Here is a 27,324-nt window from a genome sequence, read left to right as displayed (position 1 = left end):
AAGCTTTGCCTCTGGTTTCTAATCTGCTTGTGTGTATTTCATAGTCCCATTCTGGAAGCGTACCTCCAGCTATTCACAGCCATAGACTGTGTCAGAGACACCAGTTGTTCTCCCCTCCCTTCTCCTCATTAGTTGCCATTTGAAAATTTAGCATAATTTTGTCTAAATAGCTCTGTAGGCACAGCCCTATTAAATAGCAGAAAGGATTTACTCCATGAATTTGTTTTCTAAAAAAAACCAAAGATCTCCTATAAGTCACTAAAATTTTAATTTTATTTATAAGTTTTAATTTGGGGTAGTAGCACTATATAGGGATATATTTTACCAAACTGAGAAAGCCAGACTTCCTCATAAAGAAATGGCCTTATACTGATTATAAGGCATCTATATCAGACTGACTTCAGCCTCTGGTCAAAATTGTTAAGCTCTGAGGATTGGAACACATGGTTTTTAAAATGTAACATGAAAATGGGGACTGGGGAATGACCTTTGTGTCCAGGACTATATTTGTTGAACGTTTTGGTGATAAATGTGTGCCTTTTAAGTAAGAACCTTCAGGATTTAAAACAAAGAAAGAAACTTTTATCTTCGACTACGTTTAACATTAAAAGATTAGTCAGTGATAATGTATTTTATGTGTCACTTATGGTTTTGAGTTTAAAATTTCCCCGGATTAATTAGTTCACTAGTGATTAGAAGTCCTCAGCCACCTTCCAGGAAGGCGAGTGGTGAGATGCTGCGTCCTAGGTATCCTTTTACAATTTGTCCTGGTTGCACCAAACTTGATTTTGAAGATCAACTTTCAAAAACGTCTTTGACTTTTGATTTCATCATTTATGGAAAGATTTGAAGGCAGCTGCTCTGTATTCACAGGGAGTGGCGAGCTTCTGCCGTTACAGGTGAACCCTCATAGCCAGTTATGCCAGGACTGGCCACCTCATTGGGAAAAGAGTCTGGTTTATCAGTGGTGGGGTCACCATCTCTCACTCCCACTGCCACCATCGCCTCTCTCTGCAGAGAGGGGGATAGAGGTGAAAATAACAAGTTTTATTGCTAGATCTACCTCTTTTTGGATGGTGTGGTTCTTGGTGAAGTATATTCATCCAACAGACCTGCATTTGTGCCCTCAATATGTACAGCAGTACGTTAAACCCTGCAGATCGTTCAGAAATGATGTAGGCATGAATCTTCACAGGCAATAACTCTGATATGAAGAAGACACTGCTGAGAATCATAAGAGTGATAAATGTGTGACCCTTCTGAGAGGAGAGAGTTTCTAGCTAGGAGATGATTTTGATGTGCTGATTCCCTTGAGTCTGTATTTTGTGGTCACTTCATTCGTGTAGTCAGCCCATACATGCTGAGTGCTTGCTAGGTGCAAGGTGCTGCAGGCATGGGCTTCCATTGGTGAACAAGAGATGTATGGTCAACCCTTGCCCTTAAGAAATGTACGATCTAGAGAGACAGATAAATATGACACTAATCAATACATGTGAATGCACATGTACACGCATGTATACACATAGCATGATTTTTCAAAAGTGCTGGTATGTAAGTGTCAGAATGAGGGATCTGACCCTGGGTAGGGGAGTAAGAGGTCAGGTCAGAAAGACTTTCTTGAGCTCCAGAGTTGAGAATGGAAGATTGAGAACTTGGGTGACAGAGATGATGAATCTCACTGTTTCTTTGCTGATCCTCTAGGGGGAAATGTATTTCTTTCTCATTTTTTTACCATGTTTGTGGGCTGCTTATTTGTCAACTAAAATTCTTTATTCTCCAAATAGTGTGTAACTTGTATATCCGTCATTCATTCACTTGACTCATGAATCGTTTCTTGGGTGCCTGTGATGTGCCAGCCTCTGGCTGTGTGCTGGGCCGCAGTTAAGTCTGCAAGACCGTGTGTGGCGTTTCTTGTGGAGTGAGATGTTAGAGTGGCATTGTCATGGGAGTGCCAGTGGCTTGCTTTATAAGGCTGTCTTCATTTTTCTCCATATAGGACAACAGCTTTGAGCAGTTCATTATTAATTATTGTAATGAAAAGCTGCAACAAATCTTCATTGAGCTGACTCTTAAAGAAGAGCAGGAGGAATATATACGGGAGGTAATATTGAAAAAAATTTTACGTATTCCTTTACTCATAATACAAATTCTGGATTCAGAAGACTGTACAAACATGACCCTAAAATCAGATTTTTCAAAGTTTAGCCATATTGTACCTTTTAAAAATTTGTTTGGTATGACATCTAAGCTAACTGGGATTTTCTTTGCTGCTAGTGCCCAGCACAGTGCTCAGCACATAGTAGGTGCTCAGTGAACATCAGCTGACCAACTTGAGTCTCACTGGATTCAAGTAGAGTGAAGTAAAATAATACCCTGTTAAAAAACTAGTCTGAGATGAATGGACCAAAAAACAGCGGTGCATCCGTACAAGGTTCTAGTACTCAGCAATAAGAAGGAGCAAACAGCTGATACACACAATAGCATGAAGGAATCTCAGATGCATTTTGCTAAATGAAAGAAGCCAGACTCAAAAGGCTACATATGTATGAGTTAATTTATATGTCATTCTACAAAAGTCAAAGCTATAGAGTCAAAGTGTCTAATAGTCAGTAGTGGCCAGAGGATAGGAGTGTGACTGCAAAGGGGGAGCACAAGGGAATTTTGGAGGCTGGCTGTGGTGGTGGTTACCTGATGCTACGCATTTGCCAAAACCTAAGAGAACTGTATACCAAAGAAGTCAATTATCACCGGATATAAATTTGAAAATACTTTACTATTTCAGTATTTAACAATATTTTAATATTTTGTTCAATCTTGAAAAGCATTGATTTTTAAAAATTTTATAATAAAAACAGGTAACATTTGTTGAGTGCTTACTATATGCCAGGTATTATACTAGTGCTGTGGATGGATTATCTCACTGAATGTCGTTGGAAAATAATCAGAAGTAATATTTACAGAGTCCTTTCATCCTTAATTGTAAAACACATACTTGGTTTTCACTCTTTCAGTTTTTAAATAGCCAGTGTTTTTCTAAGTATAAATTTATTTATATCAGACAAAAAGGAGAAATTTTTTTGTATATATAGTATTATATTTTTGTTTCCCTTTCATTTATTTGCTTTAATATTTTAGTAATATTACTTCCTTCTCTTCATTTTCTATAGTGTCATTTTAAGTCATTAAGGACACAGAATCCTCTTTTTTTGGCTTCTCAGTATAGATTTTTCTAAAGTGATTATTATTCCCAGTGACTTAGTAAAATAACTCATCTACTCAAAAACTAAATCATGAATGTTTCGTCTTTCATTTGAAATGATTATCATGCTTTAGAAACATTTTATACTTGAATGGCACCATTTGTAATGTAAACATCCTAAAAGCCAGATTCATTCTCTTCCTGTCTTATCATCATAAAGAGAACGCGCAAACTTTGATCTGTAACTTAAAACAGTTTGTACAGATTGTCTAAAACACTTCTAAGAGTATATAGGAAGATCCTTAGCTTGCCGTATGAATTAACTTTCTTCCCCTTAGAAGAAAAATAAATGTTTACACTTATGGAGAGTGTAAGCAGATACAGAATGATTACACTTGGCCTCCCAGATTTGGCTTTGTAGCTAGTGTTAGAACCAGTGGATAGGTTTTCATGTCTTTCCTTATGTTGAAAATACTTATCTTAGCACTGTTCTATTTTTACATTTGAAATAGTTAACGGCCCTACAATATGGGGTTGACTCTAAAATTAATTTCTTCCCTGTGATTACAAATTAAGCACAGAAAAATCTGGGGATCAAGTTCTGACTTATTTCCTTGTAAACATTGTAAATATACAAAAAGTAATATTGACCCAAGGGCCTGTTGAATAAATGACCCGGGGCCAGCGAAGTGCATGGGAAATTGCCACAGATGGGAGGGTGGAAGGGGAGGCAGCCTCAGCACAGGTCAAGGGCGGTTGTTTCAGTCGGATCGTGTCAGTGCTAGACTGCTGCATTATGAAAGTTTTGGGAACCGGAAGATGACATTTGCAGCACTGATTCTTATAAAGGAAATTTTCAGAGAGGAAGTGGAGTATAGTAAGATGGGCAAAGTCTTATGTTAGAGATGGTAGTGTTGTAGCATCATCATATGGGATTTGATTTTGTTCTGTTTTCTTTTTCAGGACATAGAATGGACTCACATTGAGTACTTCAATAATGCTATCATTTGTGACCTAATAGAAAATGTGAGTATTAGGTACAATTTCCCAAAGAAGTTCTTGGTAGTGTAATTCACTACTTACGAGCCATCTCACTGCCTTCAGTGTCAAGCTTTTGTATTTTCACTATTTCAACACTTCAGAGAAATACAGAGTTCTGGAAACTTTATCACAACCTTAAGAACTCACACATGGTTCTCGAACGCATACATAGACAGCTGGACTTTTTGATACTTAGCCAGGTTCCCCCATACTAATCCTGTTGCCGTATCACAGAGCCCATTCATGACGCTCAGATGCCATGCCCTTAGGTGCACCATTCTTTCTTGTGTGCTGGGAACCCGGGTCAAATCCACAGCTCGTGGAAATATGAGCACTGATCAGAGGAGACTCAAAAAAAAGAAGGTGTTTGCCAAGTCAAAATATCCATTTCATTTCTAAAATTCTAGCGACCTCTTAACATAGTATTCAGTGCTTACTATCAAAAAGATAATTGTTCGTGAGGATGTGGGGAAATATGGTAACCCTTGTGTACTGATGGTAGGAATGTAAATTGGTGCAATCGCTGCAGAAATCGGTATAGAAAAAAAAAGAAAACAGTATAGAGGTTCCTATAAAAAATTAAAATTAGATCTGTTATGTGACCCAACAATCCCACTCCTGGGTATATATCCAAAAGAAACAGAATCAGGATCTCAAAGAGATATCTTCACTCCCACGTTCACTGCAGCTTTATTCACAATAACCAAGATAGGGAAACCACCTAAGCGTCCGTCTACAGATGAATGGATAAAGAAGATGTGATGTATATGTACAATGGAATATTGTTCAGCCATGAGAAGGAAGGAAATCCTGCCATTTGTGACAACAAAGATGGACTTTGAGGGCATTATGTTAAGTGAAATATGTCAGAGAAAGACAAATACTGTATGATATCACTTATATGTAGAATCTTAAAAAAAACAAACTCAAAAAAAATAAATAAAAAAAAAACAAAAAAAAACAAAAAAAACAAACTCAGAAACAGAATAAAATGAATAGTGGTTGCCAGGGGCTAAAGTTTGGGGGAAATGGGGAGATGTAGGCCAAACGGTACAAACTTCCACTTGAAAGATGAGTGAGTTCTGGGCTTTAATGTACAGTGTGGAGATTATAGTTAGCAATACTGTGTTATATACTTGAAAGTGGTTAAGAAGTAGGTCTTAAATGTTCTCACCACAAAAAAGAAATGGTAATTACGTGATGTGATAGAGGTAACTAACACTATGGTAGTGTATCAAATCAACATGTTGTATACCTTAAACTTGCACAGTATTTTATGTCAATTATATCTCAGTAAAGCTGGAAACATTTTCTTAAAAAGTAACAGCGACAACAAAACTCCATGCTGTTCAAGTAAAAATAAAGGAGGATAAAGGAACCATCTCAGGAGCCAAGTTAAGTAGGATCCCAGGAGAGGCTGGTATGGACCACAGATTGCTTCAGGGACGTGAGAGATGGTGTGTGTGTGACTTGACAGGTGCCAAGGGCTGTGGGATTTTTCAGGTTACAAATTATGTACGTGTGAAAAATTACTGCGTAATTTTTAGTAACCTTTCTGAATCTAAGATTTTTGTTTTTACATCATAGTTATCATGTAGTTTATCATGAACGAATTGATTGCAAGAAGACTGATTTGTGTGTAAAAGCTTAGTCTTACTAAATCTTCCTGGCCTTAATAACAAAGTAGTTTGAAACAATGCATAAACTTTACTTTCTACAGTCTTTTTAGCTCTCAGTGTAGGTGAGTGCTCTGCTTCAGCAATAGAATCACAGGCTCCAAATGTCCAGCAAATCATTTTCTCTTCATCTTTAACAAGACGTTTTGGATATTATTAATTAGCCAGTATCTTATCCCTCAGTATTCAAGATATTCTTGAAAGCCACATCTTTGATTAAATTGAACTTTTAAAAAAATATTCTGAAGCATTACTATTTTTCAATTAAAAAATAAACTTTGTTTTGAAAAGTGTAAACAGTGTTGGATTGTGAACACTAATATTCCACCTAAGCAATTTAAAACTCTAGTCTAAAATTTAGAAAGTCAGTGGATTTCCTGAAAATTTTTTTCTGGTAAATTTTGTGACCAAAGTAGTTTGCTGGGGAGGTTTTAACTTTCAGAAGTCGTGACTATCACGTTTTTCTTCATAAAGGTAACATTGCACTTAATTATTTACCTTTAAGAAGGGAGAAAAAAAAAAAACAGTGGTAATACACTTAATTTAACTAGATTATCTCAGCCAAAAATCCCCTTGCATATATGATTGAAGAAACTCATGTTCACGTAGGAGCCTGGATACATAAAGGAAATGTTTCCTTCCAGCATCGCCTAACAATAATGTTTACTCCGGGGATGTTATGAACACACTTGACTCCTGAGAATCCACACTTCCCCCAGATTTTGTGTGGAATGAATAAGTGCTGGTCAGAGGATGTCATGGCCTTGTAAGGAGAGGGGGAGAGGAGCCAAGGGGGACTTTGCCCTGGCGGAAGCGGGTGGGGCTCATGGTCAGTGGATTGTTCTCTGTGGAATGGAGATGTGTGGGCCTGTAGGGGCAATCAAAGGAACAACAGCCTTTATTTAGCAAAGTAGAAGATTCCTGATTTTTGATTCACTTTAGCTGGGCTGACTGCTCTTGGGGTAAATATGATCCCAGGGTCTGAATACCCAACAAATGAATTCTCACCCATGTTTAACATCCATTTCTAAATTTTATATGGAAGGAGAATTTTATTCTAAACAGATATTCTTGAAACACAGCTTGATTGCATTGATCGTTAAAAGCAGCCTCCCGAATCACACCACTTTTTTTCCCCGAGAAAATAAACTTTATTTTGAACACAGGAACAATTTGGAAACATCTGAAACCAATTTCCTTCTCAAGCTGTGAGTCAAATAATGGCCTTAAGAGACTATGCTTTGTGATTTATGACCACGTTATATAAGGAGACAGTATTGTCACATTAGTTTCTGACTTTTAGATTTGTTTATGAATCTTTGAGGTCTGACTTGCCTTTTGCTAAACAACATGAATTTCAGTTATCAACCCGATAAGGTGGCTGAGGTGACACCTAAGTCCTGTTCTGCCGTCGGGGAGGCATCGTGGGCTGCGGGGGGGGAGACTCAAGCAGACACTTCCTCCCTTCCCACCCCCCAGAGCACCTGGGACCCCGCTGGAAGAGGGCTGATTTCTGTGGGGGGCGTTTTGTTACTTGTTTTGATTCTCTGCTCTTTGTTGTGCCTGAACGGAATTTTCTTGTGAGTAAGTCAATTGTGTTTAATGGCATAATTAGGAATAATTATTAATACAGCGAGGAAGGAAGGAAACCCTTTTATCTCCTTTCGCCCAGAACACAAACGGAATCCTGGCCATGCTGGATGAGGAGTGCCTGAGGCCAGGCACGGTCACCGACGAGACCTTCTTGGAAAAGCTGAACCAAGTGTGCGCCACCCACCAGCACTTTGAGAGCAGGATGAGCAAGTGTTCCCGGTTCCTCAACGACACGTCCCTGCCTCACAGCTGCTTCAGGATCCAGCATTACGCCGGCAAGGTGCGGGAGCCCGGGCCCCCCGGGAGGACCCCGAGCCTCAGCCTCAGAGATGGCGTTCTGACCAGCGCCAGCTCCAGAGGATAAATGGAGCTGCTGAAAGCATGGAGTCAGTAAATGTTCAGTGGGAATAGAATATGGACCATGTTGAGCAAAATCTTACTGAGAGCTGAAAGGAAAGCCAGTGGCTTTAATGAAAGAGTTCAAGTATATATTAAAAATCGATTTTATTATTTTCAAGCTCTGAAAGCTAGCCTATAAAAAAGATCTATCGACACTGATAAAAGATTTGCCAGTAAAAAATTAGCATTCACTAAAGACTTACAGTAACACCATTGTAAAGCAATTATACTCCAATAAAGATGTTAAAAAATAAAAAAGACTTACAGTAAGGTTTTAAAAGCACCAACCATTTAGCAAAATAATGAATTCTTAGATTGAATATTGAAACGACACTGGAGAAAACATCTACTTTTTTTTAAAGCATTTATTAATTTGGTTAGTATTTGGGGTAATTAATTTTATGTCATCAACTATATAAAGATAATAACAATAGATTGATTTTTGGGGTCCTGAATGATTATTGATTGGAGTTAATACCTCCTTATAAATAAGCTTGCAAACTTCAAAGGGGAATAAATCTGATTATGGCTTTAGTAAAAATGAAGTCTATAGTAGCTTTTCCTTTAATTTCAAAATGCTGGAACTTGGTACTTCATTTTTTTTCACTAGCCCATGTTATTAAAAGATACTTTCCTGGTCAGTTTCTCTGCTGGTTTAGGATGTCTATGAAAATATCTGTGTTATCTCAATTTCCCCCGTCTCCTTTTAAACACACTAGAATTGGCACATGTAAACTAAAAAATACAAGTAAAACCTCAAAAATATGCTTGAACACCAAAAAAACCCTAAAATCCTTTGAAAATGTTATAATAACATTTTTGGAGTTTATTCTTGCAAATCCTGAAGGGTAATAGAATTTATTTTGAACTCTTCTGTGATTTAGACAGATGGAATTTAAACTTGGAGGCTAATTTGGTATTAGAGTGTGACTAACTTGTTGGGGATTTTTTGATGGAGAAAGAAGAGGCTGCAGTATAGATAGTCTCGGGATATTTTTAACAGTTGTTTGATGTTCTAGCGTGCAGTGTGTCAGCCACTGAGTCCCATGTGCTGCTGCTCATAGGTGCTGTACCAAGTGGAAGGATTTGTGGATAAGAACAACGACCTTCTCTATAGAGACCTGTCCCAAGCCATGTGGAAGGCCGGCCATGCCCTCATCAAGTCTTTGTTCCCCGAAGGGAACCCTGCCAAGATCAACCTAAAAAGGCCTCCTACAGCCGGCTCACAGTTCAAGGCATCGGTGGCCACTCTGATGAAAAACCTACAGACCAAGAATCCAAACTACATTAGGTATTTCTGGCACATAAAATTCTTTGACCGTTCGATTATGAAGGCACTCTCAGGGAAGATCATTTACCTGTTTGCTTAAATCTGAGCGTAACCCAAGGAGAGGATAACTAAAGTACTTAGGGGTCAAATAATATGGTGTCTTGGGTTTGCTTAAAAAATACTCCAGTGGCCTCAAAATAGGGAATTTGAAAAAGGGAAAAGAAAAAATTGTGGCGGGGGATGGGAATAGATACTTAATGAAATTGGGTTGTTGGCACATAGGAGTTCTCAACTTTTTGGGTTTTTTGGGGTTTTTTTTTAATGACAAGAAACAAAATGTAAATTTTTTTCTGGTAAGCGTTTTGCATAAACTGTTTTGGTGGATTCATTTTGGATTCCTGTTATATTGACTTGGAGCATTGAAGCACCTGGGGCTTCAGTTGCAGGTCTGGTGTGAGGAAGTATGTGCCTCTTTCTTCCCTGTGAGAGTTATAGGCCCAGAGAAAGTAATGATTTCTGAAACAATCTAAATAATTTTTTCAAAACAGTAGAAAGAACTCCTTAAAAAGCATCTGGTCTCTGTCTCTCTCTCTTTTTTTTTTTTTTTTTTTTTTTGGTTTGCTTCTAGGGCATCTTAGTTCTCAAAATTCAGTAAAGACCAACTAGGATTAGAGTTTGTGATGTGTATATTTGGTGAACTAGGTAACAGAAGGTGTGTATCTGATGGGTCAGATTTCATGTGGCAGGTGCACACCCACATGTACCTTCTACAGTTGTCTTTGAAAATTCAGTTATGAGGAAGTTAGAGTGAAGAACATTTTTGTGTTTAACTTGTTGACCTAGTATTTATATTCATAACAAATGTAAATAGGTAAAATCCCCTGGTTTGATTGCAAACAGGTTGGAACATATATTAGGTTAAGGATCCTAGTTTCAAAAAAAATTAACCAAGAAACTTTGTGTGATCAGTTGCTTTTGTTATTCTCATTTGAGTAAACTTTTTTTTTTTAACCTGAAGATTCTATTTTACTGAGGTATAATTTGCATGGAGTGATATGTACAGATCCTAGGTGAATGGCTCCATTGTTTTTTCACCATTGTATACACTTTGGTAACCACCACTCAGGTCAAAACATGGAACATTCCCGTCACCCCAGAAAGTTCCTTTATTCCCCTTCCCTTTCAGTGGTTTTAATGTATCTCTAAGAAGTCTTAATTAATAAACTCCAAAGTTGTGAATATATTATTATATATATATTTTTAGAGTCTTTACAGTTTCAGATTTATTTTAAGGTCTATTTTTTCCATATAGTTATCCTGTTGTTTTGGCACTACATATTGAAAAGAAAAAAATCTCTATTTTCATTCATTTGCCCTGATGCCTTTGTCGAAAATCAATTGAATGTATGTGTAGGAGTCTAGATCCAAACTCACTAGTTTGTTCCATTGATCTGTTTGTCCTTAAGCCAAAAAGTAGACATTACTTTTCTAAATGTAAAAGGAAAACCATAAAAACACCAGGGTCAAACTAGGTAAGATTTAGTTGTCCATATATTACGTGTATGTGTGGAATTTGACAGTTAAAGTGAGGCAGACATAACTGTAAATGTTTAACAATATATTAATTAGGATATAGAGATTGCTCCAACAAGATCTGGAAATAATAGAGGCTTAAACAAGATTGACAGTTATTTCTTGTGTACTTCTAAGTGTATAGACTCCAGTGCTAATAGAGCAACGCCTTCTATGTTGTGGCTCTGCAGTTGCCAGGGTATTTCCTCTTATCTATATAGTCAAAGATAGCTCTCCACCTCGTCAACATTCCTGCCAGCATTTAGCAGAAGAGCAAAGGGAGAACAAGTCCCTTCCTTCTAAGGACACACTGGAAGTAGCAAACATGACTTATGCTCTGGCTAGAATTTTGGTCACATAGCTACACCTACTTGCAAAGGAACCTGGGAAATGTAGTCTTTCCTTGGGCAGCAAAGTGCCCTGTTGAAAAGGAGGGAGGTAATAGGGATTTAGCGAGACAGCAGTGTTTTTAACCTTTTCATTGAGGTATGTAATGTATGTACAATACAATAGAGTATATAAATCTTAATTGTACAGGTTGTTGAATTTTTACCTATGTGTACACCTGTATAGCCTCATCCAATCCAAGATATAAAACATGTCTATCAACCCAGAAGGTTCCCTTGTGCCCTTTCCCTGTCGATCTCCACCCCTACCTCTCCCCAGAGGTAAAGCAACACTGAGTTCTCACTAGGAATTAGTTTTTCTAGAACTTCATATAAATGGAATCAAAATATGTACTCTTTTACATCAGACTTCTTTCATTAAACAGAATGTCAGTGATATTTACCCATATTATTGTACGTATTATTCTTTTTTATTGCTGTATCTGCAGTGTAGTTATCTTCAGGTTTTTGTAAAACGATTTGAAATAATTTCAAAAGAAATGACTAGGTTTTCCAAGAATAATAAATAATTGTCTCACCATGAAATAATTATATATGATGCTTTGTAAAACATGGACAGATAAATCCACAAGAGAAGGAGTTTAAAACCTAAAATTTGTGTCGTCTTTTAGGTGTATCAAACCGAATGATAAAAAGGCAGCACACATCTTCAACGAGGGTCTAGTATGTCATCAGGTCAGGTATCTGGGTCTTTTGGAGAATGTCCGCGTGAGGAGAGCAGGCTACGCCTTCAGGCAGGCCTATGAACCTTGCTTAGAAAGATACAAAATGCTTTGTAAACAAACATGGCCTCATTGGAAAGGACCAGCAAGGTAAGACATTCATTGATCATATTTAATTATGAAGTTTTAAAGCATACAGATACCATGTTGTTTTCTTCACGTGCTGTTTAGGCAAAACAGAATTCTATGAAAAGTTGGCTGTAACCTCTGTTTTGGACCATCTTCCAGCAGGATACCACTTTGTGCTAATTCTTATTAATTATAGAAGTCTTGGTTTTCTTTAAGGTTTAAACACGGCTTATCAAATCCACATTTGGAACTTGTATGTCAATAAAACTTCTAAACTATGTCGTGGCAAGTTAGCAGGAGGAGAATTTGTAATTGATGGGTATATTTGTGTAGACTCATACAAGGGTAGAGCTACAGGCATCTTGGATCACTGCTCTCAGCTCTTCGGGGTTTTTTTTTTTCTGGGGAATTAACCCCAGAGAGAGTGAATGAAGGGTGGGGATCCCACTCTTTGATCAAGTCTATACCAACCGAGAAATAGATACAGGAGCAGATAGGGTTCACAGTGTCAGTGTTATTGTGAGTAAAGCTGGATTGGAGAATATGGCAGAACTTGGGGCCATGTGGCGTTCAGCTCATCTGCCCTAAATTGCACTCATCCATCCAGTCACAGACAGAGTGCTGGACCACTGCAGACTCATCCCATGGAGCAGCCCCTGTGAGCTCTACATGCAGAGAGAACTTGTGTGCTGGCAGGGGGGGCTGCTGCAGAAGAGAAACCAGGCCTTGTCTGTGCAGTGACCTTCCTTCTGCTCTCACCAGTCCCAGAAGTTGCCCCTTTTCTGCAGGCCACAGAAGCTCTCCCAGCTACTACAGCAGGGCAGACGTGCCTGTTTTATGGGGATTTTTCTTTCACTATACTGGTGTTGACTCCACATTGTCACTGGACCTGGCCTTTCACAGGAAAATCAGTAGGATTAGACACTTCACCGTGTATTACAAGAAGATAAACTCCAGACATATGGTGTGGTCCCTGATGCATAATTCAATATCCAAATAATGTAGGGTCTGGGTACTATTTCATTTCCCACTGCTAATTTCCAGGGTATTATGGTCAGCATCTACTATAATACACAGAACAAGGATTCACTCCCAGCCTGGCATCCAGTCCACAGGTTGGTGGGACGAAGTGTAGTACTAAAGTCTGACATTAAATCCACGGTCCAGGATGGAGAGGTCAGAGTCAAGTCCAGGCCTTGCTCCCACCCTGTGTTCTTTTGCATCCCATTGGCCTGGCACTTAGCACTCTTGGGACCTGCCCACAATCTGAGTAGCAGGAGCAGTGTTTAAAATGTTTGCAAGAAGTAACTGAGTGGGTTCAAAATAGATGTGAGTTTCTTGCATACCCTTCTGGCTCTGGTTGGTCCATTGTTACAAGTATATTTGATCACCTCTGCTAATGAAATCAAGAAATTGTCTTTAATACCATATTTTCTTAGAATACGTAGTTCTAAACCCAAAATGCTTTTTGAGCATTTACTAGATTTGGTTAAATTTGTGGAATTCACTCTGGAAATTCTTTGATGGAAGGATGCTTACTTGAAAGATCATTTATACTTGGAATTGAAGGTTTTTTTTATAATAATAAAAACTGAGAACCTAATATCATGTTTTAAGATAAGATAGCCTACTTTTGTAACTCAGAAAATTTGTTGTTTTTATTTATTTTTATAGAGCTGGTGTGGAGGTTTTGTTTAATGAATTGGAGATTCCTGTGGAAGAGTACTCCTTTGGTAGATCAAAGATATTCATTCGAAACCCAAGAACAGTATGTAATCGAAACGTTACACTCTGAATTTGTGTTATAATCATATGGGCAAATTCTTAAAGGATATTTAACTTTATAATGTTACCCAAGATGCTACCACGAATGTCACATTTTTGTGTTTTTCTGCAAATATCCAAAGGGGTGGCTTAATAAGGGATAATGGAAAAACATTTGTATTTTTTATGAAACACCAAAACTTTTGAGCTGATAGATTATACAGCATTTAAGAAATCATAAAGAAACTGGTATTACAATAAAACCTCCCTAACTCGTAAAAATTGGAGGTTACTTCAGTCTGTATTTGTAATATCTGAATTACACAGTAATTTTAGGAAAGACAACACTGCTATTCAGAGGTACACGAAGGCACCCAAATTAAATTTTTTTTACGTTAAAAAGAACACTTAAAATTCTACTTAGTGAAGAACTCCATTGGAGCCTTTTTATAACTGAATAGACTAGCATGAAGTATAATTTACATAGCAGTTTATTGGAAATTTGGAGAATTAGGAAAGTGTTCAAATCGTCTGAGAGAGACCTTGCCGTCACCTCCCTTCCAGTAATTTCATCCTCACAGATAGTGTGAAGGTACATCTAGAGCTCAGTTCAGCCCTTACATGATTCGTCATAAATTCTAAAACACTGTACTCTAAATTGTGTATCTTGCGTGAATTCATCCCAATAGTTTTCTTCTGGACTACTATTCATAATATCTGTAATTAAGTAATTTTTTTTTCCTCAATGTGGTTCACACCAACATTGTGACATTTTATTTCTTGAGAATGATGTTCACATATGCCACGAGTTTTTGTGGATTTTTGATAAATCCATCTATTATTTATTAGTTATTCAAATTAGAAGACCTGAGGAAGCAGCGTCTTGAGGACCTGGCCACTCTCATTCAGAAGATTTATCGGGGGTGGAAATGTCGCACACACTTCCTGCTGATGAGAAAAAGCCAAATCGTGATTGCTGCCTGGTACAGGAGATACGCGGTGAGAGCCCCTGACATTTTTTTGAGCTGTAATCACGATGCTTTTTTTTGCAAATATTTGTTACGTATTTAACTGTGTAGGTATTTTTTTTTACATACTTCATCCTCCGAATGACCTCGTGAAATGGGTGCTTTTCTGATCCCTTTTTTAAAGATGAGAAAACTAAGTCATTGAGCTGTTAAGTAACAGCTACTATGAGGCAGAGATGGGGTTTGAATCCAGGACAACGTCAAAGCTCTAGTTTATCTTGCTGTCTTCCACTGATGGAGATACATGTAGTGGGAGATCTACATCTTGAATTTGGTTATCAGATTGGAAGAGATAATGTCATTTAACCCTTTGAGTATAGTAGGGTCAATTTTCCCAAATAATTGGCTGTTTTCCATTTATTGTAGGAAGACTGAAAATGGCTTTAATTCCAGAAAGCTAATGCCACATTTTAGTAGAATTCTGGGTTTGGGTTAAAGGGTTGGATCTCCTTTAGTCCTCAGATATCTGGTCCTTTGGGAAAAGACTCCAAAATAAAGTATGTTTATTTAATTGATATGGAATTTCTTTGGGGAATTTTCTTTCTCACTCAATTATAGATGTTTCATTGAAGGCATAACAGGTTTGAGGGGAACCTGAAGGTTTACCTCTAGGCTAGCTTGAACTTGGCATTGCGTTCTCACAAAATGAATTTTAATGATAAGAGCACTGCTTCCAAACACATTTTCATTCTCTGCTTTTTCACTAGAGAGTGAGTTGGAAAATGAATTTAAATTGCAATCAAATCTCCTTTAGCGTGTTCTTCCTCTTTTTCAGCTGTAGAGAAGTTTTGCTTTAAGGGTGTGTTTAATCAGGACATAATTTATGCTGACCTGTTCTCATATAATACATTTTAGTGTATAATTTCCAAGTTTTAGAAATTAATGAGTTACTTAAATGAAAAGTAAGGAAAAATTATGTGATCTTTAAAAGAATATCTTTAAAATTGCTTCCTCACGTTAAAAGAGTGTAAGCAACAGTATAAGTGTTAAAGTATGACCCTAGCCAGTGCCACGTTAACGATGGGTTCATTAACATGTATCCTGCAAAGGCCCAGAAGACTGTTGTCACCAACCTCGCTGCACATAGCAGTGGTACTTGGCCCTTCGGCAGATTCATAACGCTCTGTTTTCTGTTTGCCTGAGAAAGGGAGGGACCCACAAATAGGCAGTCCTCAAGGAACCCCTTTTATTCTTTCTTATTTTGAGATCATTAAGAAAAACCAAGTTTTGAAGCATCCTGAATTCATCTGTATTGAATTCTACCAATAGTTTTGAAACCCTTATTCTGCCAGGTTCAGGGGATAGCAAGGTGAACCAAACAACCTGATTCCTGACCTCATACAGTTCATGGCTAGTGAGGGACAATATGCGTTTAAGCAAATAAATAGAACAATGACAGATTGTAGAGTAAGTGCTAGGAAGGAACTAGAGAACTGAGATAAAGAGTAATGGGGAGACTGGAGATTAGATAGGGTGGTCAAGGAAGACCTTCTGGAAGGGGCCATTCCATCAGAAGGATGAGGAGTAAAGGCAAGGAACCAAAAATAGCAAGTGTTGTTTCCACCCTCCCTCCCAATAAGGAGCTTTTGTATCTCGAGATTTTTAAAAAGTCACCATATGTATCATTAATTTGTGATTCTGAGAGTTAGAATGATAAATAATAGCCCAAACTTTAGAGGAAGTATTAATTTTGCTCTAGTGTTATTTCTGTTTTAGAATTTGAACTACAGGCACACCTCAGAGACTTTGTGGGTTTGGTCCTAGACCTCTCCAATAAAGCAAACATTGCAATAAAGCGAGTCACACAAATCCTTTGGTTTCCCAGTGCACATGAAAGTCATGTTTAGGCTATACTATAATCCATTAGGTGTGCAGTAGCATTATATCTTTAAAAAAAATGTACATACCTTAATTAAAAAATATTTCGTTGCTACAAAATGCTAACCATCATTTGACAACGCAGGGTTGCCACAAACCTTCAATTTGTAAAAAAAAAAAAAAAAAACCCACAATATCTGCAAAGTACAATAAAACAAGGTATGCTTGTAAATACCTCCACCAGTTAACTACAGTTATCCAAGCCAGTGATTTTCCCTTGACCAAATAACTCAAAGATTTTCCGAATAACCATTTTCAGTTATTACTTATCTTAAAATCCATATTCTGTGATATTTCATGGCTCCTTGAGGTGAATTTTAAAGACAGTTATTTTCAAGCCATGTAGGAATTTTAAAAGAAGACATTGAGGTACCAAATGAATGTCAGAAGTGATGGTCGGATATTGTAGGTACAGTTTAGACCCTACAGCCGTAGACTATCACTCCGTGTGGAATCTTAGAGATTTTCTGGCTCCTCAGTTGACTGATGAAATGACTGAGGCCCAAAGAAGGTGGTGACTTGTACAGGGTCCCAGGGTTCTCTTTACCTTTCTCTCTGGCACCCTCTTTTGTTCTGCTGCTCATTTTCTCTGAGCTTCCAGAACATAGCCTAGAGTCCTGGGAGCATCTGTTCCCCCTCAGAGAAAGGGAGCTGGGCAGTCTGCCATTTCCAGGGTCTGAGTCACAGCCTGGCTTCAGTATTTTGTTTGAAAAGCTGCGAAATTTCATCACAGATGCCCACGTTGTAGTGAATATTCCCCGCTAAATACAGTAAGCGCTCACTTCTCTAGGGATAGTGTTCTAGCAGCCTCCACTCTCCAAGGCATTGGCCCTGGAAGTAAGGGCCTCTGGGCATCGAGCTTGCGAGCCGACTCTTGGGAAGATCTCCCTGGGTCTTCCTTAACCTTCCCCACCTGGAAATAACCTCTGCTGCAGTTGAACATCCTCACGGGTTCTGCTCTATGGCGAGTAGGAGCTCAATAAATAAAGTTTAGTCCATGGATAGGAGTTGACTTCAATTTGTTAGCTGGTTTCCCAGCTTGAGGCAGTAAAAGCAGCAAACCTAGAAGGAACTGGGGACGTTAGAGGCTGACCCAGTGAGTAGCACGCTGAGAAATGGCACCAAGAAGAGAGAAGGCTTAGGAGCAGATGCAGAACTCAGCGTGTATTCATTCATGTGTGTTCACTGGGTGTCTGCTATGTGCTCGACGTTGTATTATAACAGCATGACACAAAGAACAGATGTTAATAATGGTGGGTCCTGAGTCATTTCGAAATTAATTATATTTACCATCCTTGAAGCAAACTTTGGATTAATCATAATAATTTTGGATTGTTGGATATTTTGGTTTCTGTACTTATTGGTTCCCGGAAAGAATATGGATGATCGAGAGTTCCTTGCACTAAGTGAGCAAATTCTCTTTCTCAGTGTGCATGTTATGGATATGTAAATAGAATTGCTGATATCTTCCCCTTTCATCCTACAGCAACAAAAGAGGTATCAACAGATAAAGAGCTCTACCTTGGTAATTCAGTCTTACATCCGGGGTTGGAAGGTGAGTTTAAAAGAAGTGATCCTTATTTATGTGAGGTTTTCATGTTCTTTACAAAGGATGATGTCTCTGGGCTCACCCTACAGGGGAGGGTTCCTCATCTCCTGCCTACCCTGTAAACAGTCAGATGGAAAAAATAAATATTATGGGCCAAGCTCCGGCCCTACAACATGTCTTGGCTGCTTCCTGCTTTCTTTTCAAGAGCTTTGTTCTCTGAGCAGGAAGTCCTTGAAATAATACCGTACATGATTTCAATATCCTCTTGCCCCCTGTTTGCGAGGGAAGCTGTAGCGCAAAAGGCTGTCTCACACTGTTGCCTCCATACCTGTGAGCCCTGCCATACGTCAGCACCCCAGCACAGCGCCTTCCATACCTTCCCTGTGACCATCTTGCAGGCTGCCCCATCATGATTGAAAGATCCTAAGCACTGGCTGTCCTAGTGCACCCACCACCTGGTTCTGGGTCCTTCCTGCCAAAGTGTGATTCAGAGTCAGCACACTATAGCCCACAAGCCAGATCTTGGTTCAGGAGTCCTGCCGTTCCCATTGCCCTTTGTCTAGGCCTGTGGGCAGCCCAGGTGCTTAGTGGTTGTCCCACAGCAATTGCCAAATACAAGTCTGGTGTGCTCAGAGTAAGTGAGATTGCTGCACACAGGTTTTTCTTTGACCTACTACCGAGTCCTGGGTCCAGGCGTCCAGTCTAGAGACTTCAGAGGCAGAACTCAGGGCTCGCCTCCAAACCGGCTGTCCTCCTGGCCCCCACTAAATCATTTTCAAGCAACTACTGGAAAGAAGCCACTAGTACTGAACCAGTGAGATAATTTTATTTTATAGCAAGTTTTTAGCCATCTCTTTTGAAAAAAAAGTACAGCTACAGTTCCTTCCAGACAATGATAATAAAAGTGATCAAGTGGATTTTGGTGGATCATTGGAGATCCACTGACCACCTTCTGAGAACTGTTCCTTCCATCTGCCGTGTCCAGTTTGTATTGCTGTGGTCAGATTTTTTCCTGTCACGTGTCAGGGCGTGGGAGGCTGCTGTCTATCTGAGTGGGGCTACACTGTCATGCTTGATAATGTCTTCATTTACCACCTTCTCATGGTCCATTTTGGGCTAATAAAGCAACCTTCCCTTTTCCTTTCTTTAAGCTACTGATTTTTCCCTTGAGAAGGGGGATTATGATTAACTCTTCAGGTAGTTCTTTTCAAGTCACTATGGATATAGTTTTTTGGTGTTAATTTTCTATCGTTCTGGGTCATTCTGTGCTTTAGGCCCGAAAAATCCTGAGGGAACTGAAGCATCAGAAGCGCTGTGAGGAAGCAGCCACCACCATTGCAGCGTATTGGCATGGTACCCAGGTAGGCCAGAGACGCCCAGGAAGGCAGCGGGTCAGGAGTGATGTGTGGAGCAACGGACCCTCCCATTCGGGATTCACTGGCTTAAGCTCCTGAGCACGTGTTTGCCTCTTGCTCTTTCCAACGTTTCGGTGTGGGGTGGTGGCACACGCTTCTGTGTTTACTGTTTGATGGTGACCGGTGTCTCTCTTCCTCTTTCTCCATTGGGAATCAGCAGTAACCTTTCTTGCCTTAAACTTTTCTGTAACTCCTTTTCAAATGCATCACAGGCGCGAAGGGAACTGAGCCGGCTGAAGGCGGAGGCTAGGAATAAACATGCTATTGCAGTTATTTGGGCTTACTGGCTTGGATCTAAGGTACTTGAAATGCACATCCCATCACTCCCATCCTGGAATCCGCAATAATCAATCCATATCTCTAGCATCTCAGGGGGTGAAGACCCCTGGTTAACAGTGGCTCACACTGGCGCATGTCCTAGTAGCCACATTTAATAACCCTGGAGATGTTCGTGCCAAGAGAGCACGTTAGGAAGCTTAAGCATGCGTAGGCAAAAAAGACTAATTAATTGCTTACTAATGAGGTACTAGCATAGTTGCTCTTTTTTTTAAACTCTCGAGTAACATGCATGTTTAGTTTTGGGGGGGGTTTTGTTTGTTTTTTACCCCCCTAATATATCCTGGCAGTTTTCTGAAGGTGTTTTTATGCGCTATGGGGGCATGATGGGAATGTTAAAGTTTGGGTTTCGATTGGTCTTCTGCAACATGTTAATAATAGAAACACCTTTAACGCATGCTCGACAAAAATATTAATCCATGAATAAAATTGTTTTTTAGGCTCACTGTGGCAGCTGTTGATTATTATAAGCAAAATATTATATGTGAAAAGAAATATCATCTGTGATTTAGCAGAAAGCTCTGTTCATGCAAAGCTAGCTGTAATTGCCCCTGAAGAATTCCAGGAATTTCGGCATCAGCTGTTTGTGATCAGAAACAAAGGCCTCCTGAAATACTCTCACTAATCCCCAGGCAGAGTCGTGGGCTCTGTGAACGTTTCACATATCCCAAGGGAGGGAGCACTTTAGATGTATTTGTTACTTAGAAAATCAAAGATCATCTCTGCTAAACATGTGTATCCCAGTTAGAAACTCAAATATCATTACAGTCCTATGTTTTTAAGTCTACCTTGTCAACATTATAAACCCGTCTTGTGAGAAAAATGAGAAAAGTCAACATTTGCCTGTATAAAGATGTTAACTTGCCACAAACTAACCAAAGTTGTTCATTTGTGTTCTCCCCTGAAAATCTGTGTGGAACAGACTAGTTCCCTTTTATAAACTGAGGGAGCTGTCTTAGCAGAGGCAGAGGGACTCCTAGACAATTACTCTGGGCTTTCTCCACTGAATGAGAGAAATCCATTTCCCAGCCTGAGTACTGTAATGTAATGAAACCTTAGTGCCTGTCTGTTCCTGTCTTTTAAAATAGCATGCCTCAGATTAATTTTTCCCTAAGATTGATTTAAACCTACGAGTTATTTCACTTTTTTAATCTTGCTTCCATATATTGCACTGTTTAGGGCCTTACCTAATATTGAATTTTGATACATGCTACTTCTAATTTTCCAACTGGAAAAAATTGGGGGTTTTGTTGTTTTTGTTCAAAACTTCAGAGAGGCAACCTTTATTCCTTCCAGTTTTCTAAATGGTTGTTCACAAGAGTTATCTTTTTATACATCCAAATTGCATGAACTCAGGAATTCACAGCCTCTTTAGCCCAGTGGGCTGGCAGCAAAGGGAAGTCTATGTAAATCGTTAGGTGCCACTCACAGATCTAAGGCTTTGATGAGGGAGGGGAGTGAGAGAGTGTGGAGAAGGGAGTGAAGAGGGAGAGAGAACAGGGGACAGAAAAGAAACAGAATGGAAGTAAGGGGGAGGGCAGGGGAGTGAGAGAGTGTGGAGAAGGGAGTGAAGAGGGAGAGAGAACAGGGGACAGAAAAGAAACAGAATGGAAGTAAGGGGGAGAGCAGGGGAGTGAGAGAGTGTGGAGAAGGGAGTGAAGAGGGAGAGAGAACAGGGGACAGAAGAGAAACAGAATGGAAGTAAGGGGGAGGGCAGGGGAGTGCTTCCCTCAGGTACCCTCCTCTGGGACAGAGTCTCAATGCACCGAAAATACAAGGGACTACGCTAGCCTGACGCTGATGCTTTGGGTTTAAATGATTGTGCACCATTTCTCTTTCATTCTGAAATCCTGATACATAAATTGGCTCTTCTGTTTGGTGGGGTGTCTTTTTCTGGTCATTTGTGCTGTCTGCATTGGGCTGTCTCTTTTATTTACCATCTAAAACATTCTAGGCTCGAAGGGAATTGAAACGCTTGAAGGAGGAGGCTAGGCGTAAGCATGCAGTTGCTGTCATTTGGGCTTACTGGCTTGGACTGAAGGTACTTCCTCAACCTCTTCTTTCTGTCCACGGTGAACTCAGTGAAGCCTAGCACCTACTAACTCTGACCAAACGATTGATTATGCTTGCTCATGGTCTGCACAGTCTTTTACAATGTCATCTTGCCTAATTTGGTTTCCTTTTGAGAACAATCCTGTACACCAAAATTTTCTGATTTTATTGCATTGTCTTTTCTTTAAATAATAAGTTACAAGTTAGGGCTTCCCTGGTGGCGCACTGGTTGAGAGTCCGCCTGCCGATGCAGGGGACACGGTTTCATGCCCCGGTCTGGGAAGATCCCACATGCCGCGGAGCGGCTGGGCCCGTGAGCCATGGCCGCTGAGCCTGCGCGTCCGGAGCCTGTGCTCCGCAACGGGAGAGGCCACAACAGTGAGAGGCCCGCGTACAGAGAAAAAAAAAAAGTTATAGCATATTACTTTAAATAGTAATGTAGCATATTTTATTCTTTGTTATCCAAGCTCTGTTTAATGTTCTCTTTATGAGGATGAAGATTTTTTTTCATTTATGAGACAGAGTTACAGCAGTTGAGCTTAGAAGCTGACCTACCATTGCAGTGACCAGCCTGGGAATATTGGGCTTTTGTTTCCCTTTACCCATCTATTCTGTCCCATTGACGGCTCCTGGAGCAGAGCTTTCTTCAAAGTGCCCATCGTTCTAATTGTTCAGCATAGAAACGAAAGGGTTTTGCGTAAATATACAGATTTTGACAAATAAGACCAGCAGTAGATCATTCAGGTTAAAGAGAACTTTAGATTCAAATGCCCTCTAATTTAGGGCGGGGTTTATTTTAAATCAATACTTCCTACTTGAGGTAAGCTTGCATGTTAGCGAGTATGACTCTGAGCTCTGGAAAACCTTGAGAACGACCTTTAGGCAATATAAGGATTTTGTCTTCCTAATATTCAGTTACTCCTCACTGTAGGGAGCCATCCATATTGTCATTTGGGGATAATTAGGCCTTTTTTTGACATTTCCTCTTTGTTATTTTTACTATAATACTATAATTCATTTTTTTTAAATATTTGAATATTCTCCAGGAAACCATTGACTCTGAACCTGAACTGTTTTAGCAGTATCTGTAAACTCTGCTTTGAACAATCTGCGTTTTTCCCTGAAAGTTTAGCCTATAAACTTTTAGTAAATTAACTTTTTTATTATAATGAATGAATATTATAATGAATATTCATCAAGTAATTGTTGAGGTAATTAAGAAGTAACTTAAATATGAATTTAAGATGAATTTAAGATGCTCTATTTCAAGAATTCTGAACAAGTTCTGTTACTGCTTTTTTAAAGTTAAAACGGATTTTATTTCCCATTTTATTCACATTCTAATTTGCATTCTAATTTTCATAAAAGGAAGGAACAAACAACATTGAGTCAGGATTTTTACTCTCTATAATGATTTCTACCAGCAACATCATGTTTATCCTCAGTTTTCTGGATTTAACTAATTGCATATGATTTAAAAAGTACTTTTAGGTTAGAGTGTATGCTAGCATCCTATAAACCAAATTCAGTTCACAGGTGAATACTGTTTTAGCTGAAGTTAACTGGGCTTACTCTATAGACATAACTGTCTTTTTTTTTTCCAGTTTCCACAAAACAGGAGTATTTTAATATGTTACCATTATTGTTAGAAGATTAAACATCTTTGAAGTCCAAGAATGTAATAATTTTGTATTTTTTTAAAAAAAGAAGTATGTTGATATGAACAGTAATTTTGCCCTTTTAAATGATTTGATTCTTGTGGAATTGATTACAAAGTTCAGTGGACCCTTTTTAAGACCCCGGGGCCCATGAAGGGAACCCATTCTATATGCCAGCATGTTGTCACCAGGCCTCTTCTGTGTGTAGCTGTTTTTCAGGAGAAAGGGCCTGTCCTGTGAGTATCAAAAAGAATGTTGCATTGAGCTCAGTTACAATGAAATTCAAGTAAATATAGGACTTCTAGTATATTTCTAAGGATATGTTTTCATGAAACTCACTTTAACTTCTCTGCTTTTGTACACTCTTACAATTTCAGGGGCTAATTAATAGGTATCATTTTTCTTCTTGTTCCTTCTAACCTTGTAAGTGAGATTTGAAATAGTTATAGACAACTCCATGGCTAAAAGAGAAATGATAATCAGTAACATAAGATATGAATTAAAGGAAGAACTGCCTATGTGGTGTATGGGAGAATTTTTAACCCTTAATAATCCACAGATGTAGAGAATAGGTCTGGTGCTCAAATGCCCAGAGGGACCAGGCAGGTCACATGGACGAGGGAAGTAGCAGATGGAAGGTAGGGTAGGAACCGCGGGCCTCCTGCGGGCCTCCTGCAGTTTGGAGGTTACAGCTCTCTTCCAAAGGCAGTAATGGCTGCTCTGGTCCACTCAGTCCTTGTCACGTGGGAATAGGACTCACCGTTGCTAGATCTTAGAAAATTGTAAGAGAAACCTGCAGCCTGAATTCCTGTGTGAAGGTCTTAATTTTAAAATGTGCATATAAAACATTTTTCGACAATTGGTTACTAGTTTGCTAGTTTACGTAAAGCCCCTAATGTAGAAATATTTTGAACATGTGCAGTTGAACCCAGAAAGCTAAAGATATAAGAAAAACATACATAATGTCTGAATTATTCAGGTAGGCTAATATTTTGCTAAATTCTAACTCTCCCATTTATAACTGAATGATGATAAACATTTTAAATGTTTTCCCCCTCAGTTTCCAAATTTAGCTATCATTCATTCATTTAGCAAACACCTCAGTTATTTTATTTGTTAGACACTAGTATACAAGGTAAATACGACAATATAGCAAGGGAGAAATGGTAAACTAAAACTGTAATATGAGGTCTTAAGTGCTGTGATTAGTATTAGTAGACAGTTTGATGGGAGTAGAGGTAAGAGAAAAAGTAATGCAATTAAATGGGAGATAATGATCATTCAATAGCTTCCTTTTAAATTCTTACTTTTAGTCACATTCACTTCTCAGTATGCAGTACTAAAGTCCTGTCTTCATATGCAAGGCTTTTGGAAACTGCCATATATTTCTTCAGGCATTTTTTTGCCTTCTAAGAACAATTTGAAGTGAAAATTACCTTATATAATTTTTTCTGGAATGTATTTTGATTTGTGTAGGGTTTGCAGCTATGCCTATAAAGCGTTTCTCATCAGATTGTCAGGCTCTTTAAAAACTAGTTAAAACACTCCGGTATTATCTTGCATCTCTGAATTTCTTTTTCTCCAATTTAAAACCCACTGTCTCAGTATGCTTCAATTATTTTACTGTATCCAGAAAGACACTCATAAATTTACTTGTTCCATCTATGTTCGATTTTAATAGAGGTGTTATCACCTTTATGGGCATCTGCTGGCCGCGCATTAACCTCTGTATTCTGCTGCTTCGTTTTAAAGGTCCGCAGGGAGTACAGGAAATTCTTCAGAGCCAATGCTGGAAAGAAAATTTATGAATTTACACTTCAGAGAATTGTAAGTTTACACTTTACATATGGCTAATTAGCATTACTGCATTAACTAGTTAATAGCACCAACTCAGTAATATGTGACTTGTTTGGTAACGATTAAATCATAACTGTGCCACTGAGAGTTTGTGACCTTTTTTATCATCGGTTCTAAAATTCAAGTAGAATTGAGTCAGAAAGAGGCCTGTACGTGATTAATCAAATATTCTTCTTCTTTGACAGAGAGACCATACTTCGGGGAAAGTGAACCCAAGAAAGCCAGGTGTCTTAGTTCAGGCTGCTATAACAAAAATGCCATAGACTGTGTGCCTTGAACAATAAACATTTATTTCTCACAGTACTGGAGGCCGGACAGCCCAAGATCAGGGTGCCAGCATGGACTGGGTCTGGTGAGGGCCTCTTCCTGGTCTCCTCCCATGACAAAGAGAAGGAGAAGCTAACTCTTTTCCTGTCTCTTCTAAGGGCACTAATCCCATCTAGGAAGCTCTGCCCTTATGACCTCCTCTCAACCTCATTACCTCCCCCAAGGCCCCACCTCCTAACACTACCCCTTTGGGGGTTAGGGTTTCAGCATAGGAATTTGAGGGGAATGCCAAGAGCTTGCCCTGCTAAACTGCCACGAGCGGCTGCAAAGTAAGGTTGGCAAACAAGCTAGTGGGTGGAGGGGTGAGGGAGAGCAAGGCTGTGCCCCTCTCCCGGGATGGATTCTGAAGTTCCCTTCCATCTTTCCAAAAAGGAGTAGATGTAGTGGTGAAGAGCGCACACTCTGGAGACAGCTTGCTCCACCACTCACAGACTTGCGAGCCTCATTTTGTCATCTGTAAAATGGGGATAATAATAGCATTAAACTTGTAGAGGTATGGTAAGGATTAAGATGAAGTAACACTATAAAGCTCCCACGGTGCCTGGCCCATGTTAAGTGCTCTAGAGCAGGGGTCCCCAACACCCAGGCCGCCGACTGGTACTGGTCTGAGGCCTGTTAGGAACCGAGCTGCACAGCAGGAGGTGAGCATCAGGCAAGCGAGCAAAGCTTCATCTGCCGCTCCCCGTGGCTTGCATGACTGCCTGAAACATCCCCCTCCTCCGTGGAAAAACAGTCTTCCACAAAACCAGTCCCTGGCGCCAAAAAGGTTGGGGACCGCTGCTCTAGAGCAGTGCTGTCCAGTAGAACTTTCTGCAGTGACGAAAATGTTCTGTATCTTTGCTGTCCAGTAGAGTAGCCACTGGCCACGTGTGGCTAGTGAGCAGTTGAAATGTAACTAGTGTGACTGACGAACTGGATTTTTAATTTTTTTAATTACTTAAAATTTAAGTATAAATAACCACCTGTGCCTACTGGCTACCTGTTAAACACTGCAGCTCTCTAATGTTGACCGGTATTAGTATTAATGTTAATATTAAAATTAGTATGCGCGTTAGGGTTCTTCTTTTCTCTTAACCATTTGGTGGAGCTCAGATTTCTCCAACCAATGCGAAGAGTGGAATAGAGACTTTCCAGAAGTGTTACAAAGTCTTATGGACTAAAACTTGGTAAATTCCACTAAAGACTGGTTTCTTTGAGTCTGGTTTATGTCAAACAGTGTTTTTTTTCTGGTGTATTTTACTCATCTGGTATTTTCTGTCAAACCCAACACAGGTGCAAAAATACTTCTTGGAAATGAAAAATAAGGTGCCTTCCTTATCTCCGATAGATAAGAATTGGCCATCAAGACCTTACCTATTCTTGGATTCTACTCACAAGGAGCTGAAAAGGATTTTCCACTTGTGGAGGGTAAAAATTGTCTTGCTATGTTTTTTCAGAGACTTCTTTTCGTATATTTTGAGTGTTTGAGGAGTGTTACGTAAAAGCAGAATCTTCCTCTAGCCTCAAGGAGAA

At 39.3% G+C, this 27,324-nt stretch overlaps 1 protein-coding gene across 8 annotated transcripts in view; it reads left to right on the top strand.

The window, feature by feature from the left end:
* MYO1B (myosin IB) overlaps positions 1-27,324 on the top strand; it is a 184,036-nt gene that overhangs the window by 142,337 nt on the left and 14,375 nt on the right. For 5 of the 8 annotated variants that reach the window (XR_009541113.1, XR_009541114.1, XM_060152410.1 and 2 more), the window contains 12 exons: positions 1,997-2,101; positions 4,163-4,225; positions 7,589-7,789; positions 8,973-9,199; positions 11,769-11,969; positions 13,623-13,716; positions 14,562-14,711; positions 18,105-18,173; positions 19,442-19,528; positions 21,873-21,959; positions 25,381-25,455; positions 27,085-27,219. Coding sequence is in view for 6 of the 8 variants with exons in the window: in XM_060152410.1 (XP_060008393.1) it covers positions 1,997-2,101; positions 4,163-4,225; positions 7,589-7,789; positions 8,973-9,199; positions 11,769-11,969; positions 13,623-13,716; positions 14,562-14,711; positions 18,105-18,173; positions 19,442-19,528; positions 21,873-21,959; positions 25,381-25,455; positions 27,085-27,219 (1,494 nt within the window). In the remaining 2 variants the exon portion in view is untranslated. Of the gene's footprint in view, positions 1-1,996; positions 2,102-4,162; positions 4,226-7,588; positions 7,790-8,972; positions 9,200-11,768; positions 11,970-13,622; positions 13,717-14,561; positions 14,712-18,104; positions 18,174-19,441; positions 19,529-19,794; positions 19,882-21,872; positions 21,960-25,380; positions 25,456-25,670; positions 27,220-27,324 lie in introns of those variants that run through there. The other 3 variants (XM_060152416.1, XM_060152415.1, XM_060152411.1) reach the window with 3 other exon arrangements.

The sequence above is a fragment of the Lagenorhynchus albirostris genome, chromosome 6, assembly GCF_949774975.1.
Source record: "Lagenorhynchus albirostris chromosome 6, mLagAlb1.1, whole genome shotgun sequence".
NCBI lineage: Eukaryota > Metazoa > Chordata > Mammalia > Artiodactyla > Delphinidae > Lagenorhynchus > Lagenorhynchus albirostris.
The sequence above is the reverse complement of the archived record's forward strand: the minus strand, read 5'-3'. Positions and strand labels throughout refer to the sequence as shown.